At 43.3% G+C, this 10,750-nt stretch overlaps 1 protein-coding gene across 1 annotated transcript in view; it reads right to left on the bottom strand.

Annotated features, from left to right (window-relative positions):
* The window catches only part of LOC126235551 (fibroin heavy chain-like), a 14,909-nt gene extending 5,296 nt beyond the window's left edge, over positions 1-9,613 (bottom strand). Inside the window, exon 1 of the mRNA XM_049944267.1 lies at positions 9,551-9,613. Coding sequence (XP_049800224.1) covers positions 9,551-9,613 — 63 coding nt within the window. The remainder of the gene's footprint in view (positions 1-9,550) is intronic.
* Between the last annotated feature and the right edge of the window lie 1,137 nt (positions 9,614-10,750).

The raw sequence follows: 10,750 nt of genomic DNA, 5'->3' as shown, positions 1-10,750 counted from the left end.
CCAGTGGGGAACAAACAGTGTACTTTGGGTTGGACCTGATCAGCCAAAGCCAAAATGGTCAGTAATCCTTGGTAGTAATGTGACCTTGCAAAGCAACCGTGCGATCCAAATCGTAACCAAATACCAGTCATGTTTTACTCGTGGGACGAAAACTCTGCCAGAAGTTGGAAACAGTGTGAAGCAAAACCAAATGGTGACTCCACCATTGCTTCATATTCCAGCTTTTGTGGCATCAGTGGAAGTTTCCCTGTTATGGGAATTTACATCATTGAGTAGGGGTTTCGGAATTCCTTCTCATGTTGTTTTGGTGGTGACAGCGTTCGTGAGTGCGATATTCATTCGTGGGGACATATTATTGAACGTGTTTATTAGTTGTAATAAATGGAGACAATTAGATCATAGCCTCTGTTGTGAAATACGGCCACATACATGCTTCGTTCCTTGTATGATCCTGCAGAACTAATTATTTTCAAATTTACGGACAGACTGAAGCGTTCCTCCGCCCCGCCGTCGGAGAGGTGACGCTGCACTCCGAATATTAACTACGTAACGTTTATAGGCCAACCTGGAACTATTTACTACACTGCTACTCTTACCAAGTAGTCTCAATAATATTCGCCAGTCCCGCTTTGACCCGCGAGACACTTAGATTTGTCGCTGGCCCAAAACAAATGATGGATGTCTTATAGCTATCTGACTGCATTTAGAAATAAGACCTCTAAAACTGCGAAACGAACACTTTTCAGACAATACACCATCTCGGGATGGTTCCTTACAACTTGCGCTATCAGTCATAGTAAAAACAAAATAGGACAACAGTTCAAAATCAGTAGGTTCAAAGACAGTGAAAAAAACGTTTCAAGCCATCTCTTTCCTTAACCATCACGTCCAGCTAGATAAACGCTACATTATTTGGTACGAAAGCTGTTCTATCAATCGAGCGCGCAACCACTAAGTAACGATACTCGTCTGTAAAACTGAAAATGAGTAATCAGAATCCCATGCCCGTGCACAAGAACACACTTCTAATCTTTCACACATTTTAGACAATACACCACATACAGCTGGTTCCTTGCAACATCCGCTGTTAACCACCATAAAAACCCCATAAAGAAATAGGACAACAGTTCCGTCAGTAGGTCGAGATTGGTTGGTTGGTTGGTTGTTTTGGGGAAGGAGACCAGACAGCGAGGTTATCGGTCTCATCGGATTAGGGAAGTATGGGGAAGGAAGTCGGCCGTGCCCTTTGAAAGGAACCATCCCGGCATTTGCCTGGAGCGATTTAGGGAAATCACGGAAAACCTAAATCAGGTTGGCCGGACGCGAGATTGAACCGTCGTCCTCCCGAATGCGAGTCCAGTGTCTAACCACTGCGCCACCTCGCTCGGTCAGTAGGTCGGGAGATTTCAACAAACCACACTACATGTCTCCACGAAAACAAATTTAATTTCTTGGCGTCAGTTAGATCCCGTCTAGTCCATCTCTTTCATTAACCGTCATGTCCAGCTGCCTAAAGAGCCCAGTATTTGGTACGAAACCTGTTCGACCGGAGAAAGACGAGTCTTCGATACGATTCGTTGGCTTTGGAGAGTGTCGTAGGAAACATGCGATAAACTTCTTAAATATAATGCCCAATGTGATGTCATATCAATGTGGATTTCTTAAACTTAATAGACAGAAACAATGAGTTAGAAAAAATTAACAACGTCAGAAAACAAACAGTTTGGATTACAAATACTGTAGTGAAAGAAATAGTTTTTACAACGAAAAAGGAATCCAGTGAACACTATCGCACAACCACACACTACCCCTGTAATGGACATCAGAACGTAAAATATGAAGTGGAAAAAAAATGATTTGATATATATTTCATCTCATTACGAACTTACAAACCCTGTAGATGAACTCTTGGACATCAAATCGAATCATAACCGAAAATGGTAACTACCGGTATTTGCTAAAGACGCCAGAAACTACCAAAGTAAGAAATACACACTAATTTTCGCAAAATACAGTCCATGTAACTGAAAAAACCATGCTGCTAAACGAAAGAGTCAAAACTATCATACAAAAAAGGAAACAAAATACACTTACAGGCTCTTACTTCTCCAAAGTCTGCTACTGTTGAAATGGCTCCCATGATTATCCGAAATAATAATTGCTTCCAGAACAACAGTAGCTCATATTATACTCTGAAACAGCGAACATTTCAAATAAATAATTCCTCGTAAATCGAATCATATTCGAAACAAAGCCAGACAAGAATCACAACGAACCAATTGATAAAGTTAAATCGTTAGTATGATGTCAGCCAATGACAACTGTATCCAATTGCAAATAATGTCAGCAGCAGTTTTCTACTAATACCTCGTAACTGAACAAAACAGTCCAAATATTCGACAAAGTCGTAAAGTATATTGCGAAGAGCATCGTATATCACGACATTCTATCCTACTTTTCTTAGCATGTGATCGGCTGTTGTGTCTTGTGCAACAACAGCATCGCAGAAGCATCAGTCACGTGTGAACATCAAAGGTTCATTCTACACCGTTTTATAACCAGATTACGTTCCTCGCGCTCCACAGAATCCATAGAGCGTTTCGCGGATAACTTATTACTTCACCGACCACCCACGAAGTTTTACGTAAACTTCCGAATTTTAGGTACGGTGGAGGACGTGACCTGTTAATTGAGTTTGATCACCCGCAGCATGAACTAGGTGACATCCTTAACCAGTAGATATGAAGTGGAGCACATGCACCGTTTGCCCAGCACACGCATGCTTCGTTAGGCATGCAATATTAGTCATTGCTGTTCGCATTGTTTGTTGTCCTGAACGCCTACCAACTGCACAGTAGGCCGTAGGTGGTAACATAGCGGGCCACACCCGTTAGTTGGTCGTCACACGGATCCCCCACACTCTCGGCGGCCGCTAGATGCCTCTCAGCAACCCAATAACATTTACCTGTTCATATCTTATGAAGGTGTAACTACTTTTTCCGACCGTTCTGCCGTCCCGGATGTGAACTGACTTAACATGTAGTTGCACCCAACAATACGAATTTCAGGATACAACAATTGGCCATAGATCGTAGGGTCCCTCGTCTAGACGTCGATTCTAGTATCTGTCGTTATGAACCAGTGCGTTAAGGTTAAGGGAAGTTCGATAAGATTGATGGTCCAGACGCGCTTCGTCATAAATACATTCTACTGTGTGTGCCATTTTATTGGCTTTCAGTGAACGTACTACGCTATCCCTCCACTAGAATACTATTCATCCGGTAAAATTAATTAGTAGTGGTTGAGTATGGACTAGCTCATAATTGGTCAAACTCATGTGAAGGGTAATAAATTACATTTTTTCAATCCACGGGGCCCATGAAGGACAACGTACATGGACGTTCAACTATTCAAGGTATAGCCCACACTAAGATTCAGTGATGTGTGGTTCGTATTAAACCTTATGAATAATGAACAATAAGCTAGTATTTTACTGTTTGCTGCTATTCACGCTTTTGCCATATAAATATAACCGAGTAACTTCGTTACGGAGCTGTAGCCACAGCTTCCTTAGTTTTACTATATAGCTACGGGTTATGCGCTTTCAGTACCATGGCGTTTAGTTAATGCTTTTAAAAAAATATTAACAGTACGTATACTCATTTCTATTTGCAGTACAATATTACTTCTTATACAGCTTTGAAACAAATTTCTAAATGGTATGTAGTTAGCAACATTTTTTCCAGTCTCTGGATGTAGACATACTGGTCATTTGTAGAGAGAGGCCTGCGAGGTGCATTAATTTTACTTCATGCTTTATGCCAGGCAGGTGCTTGTTGAGTACCTTCCCAGGGGAGTATATTATTCCACCTAACCCTGGGGAACGAAGCTGGATACACGGGAACTGAATCTCGTCATGCTAGAAGGGCCTTCGTCATTTCAACGTAGTTTCGAGGGAACTAATAAAAAACGCTGTTCTTTCTTTGCTACTTAAAAAGTATCACTAATGCAAGGCACTTGTGTTAATGTCACGGTTCCTTTCAGATTGTAAAGGAGCAAATTGTTCACATTAAGTGTGAACTTCGGTGCTTCCTTGTACCACGTTTCAGGGCTGCCTACAGTAGTTACTGATTCTCTTAACAAAAGCGTTCAAGACTGGCCTTAATAAACAAGTAATGCATTAGAAAAACACACTAGCGCTGTATGTAATATGCAGCATATTACTGACACGAAATTAGATTTTCTGATGTATAGTGTTTCCTGTCGAGTTTCAAGTGAGCAAGTAGTCTCGTAAAACCGCTGCCACGAAATCCAGTGTACCTATGACATCAGTTTTTGAAAGAAATGATTGGCCTTTGCTGGAATGTATTATGAGCTTCATTAGTTCGTATGTGTTATACGTGACTTGCTTTCGTAATTCCCTTCTGATTATGCTGAAGTCTCTGTCGAGGGAGAAAGCAACGTCCGCTGACAGAGGCTAGTGTTCTTTTTTCTCAAACCAGTTCCAGCCAATCTAAGCGAGTAGCAGTCCCGATTTAGCGCTTTTCGTCTGTCCTTCTCAATTTTCGGAATAGAAATGTAATCCTGTTACCGATGTAAAACGCTCTCCAGAAGCTTATACAGGAAATCGCATAAACTGGGGGGTATTGTTTTGCTTTGCCTTCATGATGTATATACTCATTTGCGTTCGTTTTTGTCATGTGTACAAAACATTAGCTGTCAACTGCCGCAGGTAAGCTATGTCCTGAGCATGAATGTCTTTTTGCAAGCTTATAAAACTTTACAGTCCTATGAGCCACTAGCTTTCTAGTTGGACGTTGGTTTGCCACACCGTTAATGTGAAGCCTTAATTCTTCGTGCAGCTTTTCCCATGTGCAGCAGTCGTCTATTAGACGGCGTCTGAAAAGCCAGTTTGAAATTATATTTCGTTTAAAATGATTACGTCACCAGAATTTTATAGCCTTGCCAGCTTAATGACTTCGTTTTAGTGGAAAGCTTTCACTGTGTTGTCTAATATCTTGTTTGTCTGAAGGAGTCCGTTAACATGGCAAGAGAGCCTCCATTTTTTTTGTCCTTACAGCAAATAACACCGTTTCTGTTACGGAGCTGTTCTGGAAGGTGAAGAATTAGAATAAAGGCATTACCCTGTCGCTATATAGCCCATGGAATAGTGCAGACTATCTCAGTAGCTGACGTTTCTTTTGGACACAATTCATGACCCCGATGCTTGCTAGTAATTATTTTCACTGTCTGACTGGTGCCAGCGGACAACCGCAATTCGCAGACACTTGCACATGAAATGACCTGCTGAAGGTGACAGCGCACACACAAAGGAAGTCCTTAAATTACATCGGTTCTATTAATTCTTCATATTGTACATCTGTCTTCTATTAAGTTTCTGAGGTGATGGGAACGTCACATAATGTTCGTTCGCTATGTTCTGCTCGATGTCTAATCCGCGAACCTTGAGCTCTGGAGTAATAGTTTTATACATAAGTTGGTTGGGGGTGGGGGGTAGGAGGGTAGGAGGAAGGAGTGGTGGAGGAAGGGGTGGGCGCGCGCTTGACATGTGCCCTCTTCTTTCTCGCAGCTCATTGCATTATTGTATCTGTTTACGGTCAGGCATTGTTTCTGTTACGTCGAAATCGGGACGCAAGAATGACAGCTGCTTCCACTAAGGAGCCATTGATGACGATGCACATATCTCGTTGGAAGCTTTGCGCTGGTATTCAGAGCAAGACCATCGTTGTTTCGTGTAGCTGGGTCTGATCCCACAATTAGCTTAACACGATGATTCTTGTCCCACTTCATTTCTTCTGAATACATTCAGTTCGGACGGTTAGACCGGCGGAGTCTTCGTGTTCACCACCGCCTCTCCTTTAGCAAACATCGTGCCTGTAGCGCTCTTATATCAAGACGAAAGAAGATACTAACCACATGCTGAGAGTCATTTTCGAGCGGTCAGTGTAATTAAATGTGTTATTGAATTGTCACGGTTATCTTGACTGGGTACTTTGACGCTTCCGTTTTGCCCATCAGATCGATGTTGCATGGTAGTAACAGCTCAACATTTTTCCAGCTGCTTCGACTGAGTAGTAAGGAAGTGTGCCTGGTAATTATTGCGATTTTTGCTTCTAGAGAAGCTCAACTGATTTCCCATCTATTTTGGCTACAAAATTGCGATTTCAAGAAACCAATTTTCAGGCCAGGAAGTAGAGTGGATCTAACAGCAGAGCGTTGGTCGACGATGAGGGTAATGCAAATTCGAACGCAGTGGTACAGTATTTAGCCAAATTTGCGAAATGCTTACTCGATGCAGAAGATGGAAGAATGTTGCGCCGTAATCCAAATGGCCCATGCACTGAAGGTGTATTGCTGTTCTTGGCCTCCGTATGTCTAACCGTAAACCTGTTCCACAGCGCCATACTTAGTGGAAGGTGTGAATTTAGTATGGCCTTCGTACACCACCTTCTCATTGAATGCAGCACAGGTTAGCAACCGAACACTGCACGTTGCGATTTAGAGCCCAACGGTCAGTTTAGCAGGGAACACACTGTCATCTATGACTATCTTAGATAATTTGGCATTCTAGTAAATGCATACACAACCGCGAAACTGCACATTTGACTGTGGTAGAGAAACCAGATCACTAGTAGTACGTGTGATGCTTAACACTCAGCTGCTACTGGTCGTTCGAGGCCTTGTCATCTGCAGGGATGAAACATCTGTGCTCTACCTACTGTATGACTAACGGTTCGTTTAAGACTCCACGTTAGAGGTGAGCAATAGATTTAGTATTCGTAGAATATGAAGCACATGTGCCGGAAGAACCGTGCATAGTATCGAACAGAAGATTGTGCTTTGGACGAACCACCGCTTTCCTTTTTTCTGAAAAAATTATCCGTCTTCGGCAGTAACTGTACCAACTACGCTTCAATATTGTTTTAAGAATCACTTCGAAACTTTTGCTAGAGCTAGAGTTTAACTCAACAGTCCCAGAAGATCCGACAGAGCTATTGTTTGCTTCAATATGGGCAAAATGCCTTCCATGACCCAAATCTTAGTGAGTGATGCCGTGGGCTCATTTGAGGGATGATGCGTGGCCGATGATGTGATACGTTAGATAAAGTCCGCATGTTAACTTGACATCCCACTGTAGTTCGCTCACTAAATTGCCGTATAGAAAGCGATTCTTCATCGCCAAATCTAATACTACTCATCATCTATTACTGCCGCTGCCTTCAGTATCAAGTCCTTTGTCCAGCTCTTGACATTTTTGTTCCTAACAGACGTCCGCTGTGTTAGCTCAGCATAGTATATGCACACGATTTCAAGGCTTAACTTTTTCATTGTCTGACCTAGCTCTATAGCCTATGATGAATTTTAAGTACATTTTCGTTGTGTTCCCCTTCCTCTGTTTCAATCCGGATCATGCAGTAATGAAGAGTTCCGCCTTAAAAATGTATTAGCCTTTTTACTGCTTGGCTTTTTTCTCCATGGAATGTTTGTAGAAGTAAATTACCGAACGCGGCCATAAACCCGTCATACTTCTTGCGATCTGGAGCGGTCAATGATTTCCCTTTACACCTGTTCTAGATATTCGGTGACATTCCTCGCAGTGACCTGGACTGGAGGAGGCGAAATAATACAAGTGCTGACAACGCAACCATCTTTTCACCTTCCGTTATCCTCCAGACTTCCGAATCTAACACCATAACGAGAGAGAGAGAGAGAGAGAGAGAGAGAGAGAGAGAGAGGCTGCTACATCATCAGCTAAGCAGCTTGGATGACACCCGCGTCCCATAGTGAGAGTTACTGTAACTTACCGTTCCTAGCTTCTTTAATATTACTAGAAGAAGAGCGACAGCATCGGCCTCCTGACCACGACATTTGAAGCGATTTTGTAATTCCACGACACTCAGGCAACATACAATTTTCAGGTAATATTGCCGTATATATTTTAGCAGGCTTCTAATTTCTACTTGACTCCTCTTTTTCACAATGTATGAAGTGGCGTTATCTGATGCTTCACTAATTTAACCAATTTTGTTTTAAGAGATTTCTTGCTAGCGCAGCGTAGTCCGACATTTTTCCATTGGTTTATCTTTTGTTTATATGGGACCTATATTCGTCTGCTCTAGTGAGAAAACTGACTTCGGGCGTTTATGTTCATTGAATTATTCGTCGTACTGAACCTGTCAACGCAAACGGCTTTGTCGCAGTGGTAACACCGATTCCCGTCGGATCACCGAATTCGTGCGGTGTCGGATTAGGATACCATCAGGTCCGCCGAGCGCTGTTGGCAAGTGGGATGCACTCAGCCCTTGTGAGGCAAACTGGGGAGCTACTTGATCGAGAAGCAGCAACTCCGGTCTCGTGAACTCTCATACGGCTGAGAGAGCCCTGTGCTGACCATGCTCCCCTTCATATCCGCATCCGGTGACGTCTGTTGATGACACGGCGGCTGGCCCGTGAGGTTGGGCCCCATGGCCTCCTTTGGCGATGTTTTTTAGACAAGCTGCTAAAACGGTCGTTTGCTATCTAGGTGCAACTTACAAGTTACAAGCATAGGCCTCAGCTCTCTAATTGCACTTCTCACCACTCTGATGATCCTCTCCCATACCGTCTGACTATCTACATTATTTCGTTCGCACCAACCTCGTTGCTGTGTGTTCTGCCGCCGTGGTGTTATCCTCTGCCGTCCATCCACCACATTCGCTCATTCTGTTCCTAAAGGAGCCCCTCTGACGTCACAAACAATGGCGTTTAGTGCCTTCCGCTGGGTGCGGTGTCTCCGGTGTAGAGTCCAGAAGCCGAATCCTAGATGTGAATTATGACAGCCAAACCGAGATATCTAGAACAACTTCCCTGGATTATGTTCTGGAACCCGAGTAAGGCACGTAATCGAACGAGCTACTTGTGAATAAAGCTGAATTGGCGAGCCACTGATGTATTATAGTTGATGCATGGGCTATTCCAGTACGAAATGGTGGCCATTACTTTCGGCTCATTGATCTGTGGAAGCCCATTGATCTGAGGAAGCTCATTACTACTACAGTTTGTGATGCTCAACATCTAGTATATATTAACTTTAGCGCTGTTTTCTGTTGGGCCTAAATCTGAGGCACCTTCTCACAGTGAGCCTATGGCTTAACAATTGACCGCATTCCGCAAACAATTTGCCAATCTTCAAAATTCAGTGTAAGCATTAATGTTTATTTTCCCTAATTGACCTTTGTTGATCATACGTGTCGTCAAAAAGCCCATTCGATAGTACAACCTCTTTTATGTTATGTTTTGGTGAGTTAGAATTGTTCCATAAACATGAACTTTATCAGTAGCAGCGTAGCTACTCATATTTATTCGTTTTACTGCCACACACAACAACCTGACACGTTGCTAGGCCTGTTTCACAACTAAGTCCCCATACATGGGATATGCTGTCTACTTCTGTTGGTAGGTACGTAGTTCGACCTACTCCCAACGGTGACAGATGGGATTATCCAAATTTCATTTCGTTCCACGCAAACCACCAGCTCGTGTCACTGACTCCAGAAATCCACATTTTCTCAGGACCGTCACCTGATACAGAAGTAGGCACAGTGGCCGCCATCGCTCTGGTTGGAGCTACTCGCCAGTTCTCCCACCTCCCACCTCCGCTATTGTCCAATGCATTCCGTGGTGACATGTTTATTCCATAAATTTTGTCATTTCTCTTGACGGGCTTGGTGGACCATGGTGCAGTATTTGACACCCCATGGTGCGCCTGAGCGCACTAGTCCCTTGACCACCTAATAAGTCTCTTACATATATGCTAAGATTTTCGATAACGACCCGCCGATGAGCCAGTTCACGATGTTCGCGTCCCCTCTTCATAGATTCTTCCAAAACCACGTTCCGTTGTCCAGGTGGAGGAGGACCATGATTAGTAATTTAACGAGATATTATTAACGCTCCATAACGCGTAACGCTCCTCCTTACCAACAAAAACTTCGTAACAAACTTTGGGATGAATTAGATACTTGTTTGAGCATACGGTATCGACTCTGATACGAGTCAGTACGCGGGTAGAACGCAGCTGGAGGCCCCTCGGGGCGAGTTTTGCGGCGAGAAGCGCTCCCTCCACCCCCACCCCCGAAACAGACATGAAACTGGGTGGCTTGCAACTCATCTTTGGCTTTCCTCACGAAATTATTCCAACGTCAGCCGCCTCGTTTGCCAGAGGCCGTGAACAAATATTTACTTCTCGACATTGAGCGTGTGGAGCGACACAGATTTACTAAGGGTGACCCTTGTTCCCGTAAGGTTAAAAGCGTTGCCGACTTGTCCAATACGTAGGTGGGAAAAAGGTGGCTTCTTTCGGACCATCTGTATTGGAAGTGCACCTTACGTTAAGATCTTCATTCACCTACCTTCTGATGGCTTCCGGCCATTTTGTCAATGTACCATGTTTTCGAAATTTGATCCTCGACTGTAATCCATCCCTTTATATGCCTTTGTATTCGACAAGGTTTTATGAAGGTCATTCTAACTGCCGAACTCATAAAACTTCTCCATAATTTTATTTTCTCAGTTTTTCCCAAAAACAAACACTGAAACCAATTTCCATCAGATCCAGAGTTAACAACGATGCATGTGATATTACCTGGGTCGTTAGGCTGCGTCAAATTCCTCTTCACTTTCTTACACAAAACGGTGGCTAGTGTTTCTGTGAACCAAACGGCATTAATCTAGTAAATTTACTACTGAT

The sequence above is a fragment of the Schistocerca nitens genome, chromosome 2 (genome assembly GCF_023898315.1).
Source record: "Schistocerca nitens isolate TAMUIC-IGC-003100 chromosome 2, iqSchNite1.1, whole genome shotgun sequence".
Lineage (NCBI taxonomy): Eukaryota > Metazoa > Arthropoda > Insecta > Orthoptera > Acrididae > Schistocerca > Schistocerca nitens.
Note: the sequence above shows the minus strand (reverse complement) of the source record. Positions and strands in the feature narration are given on the sequence as shown.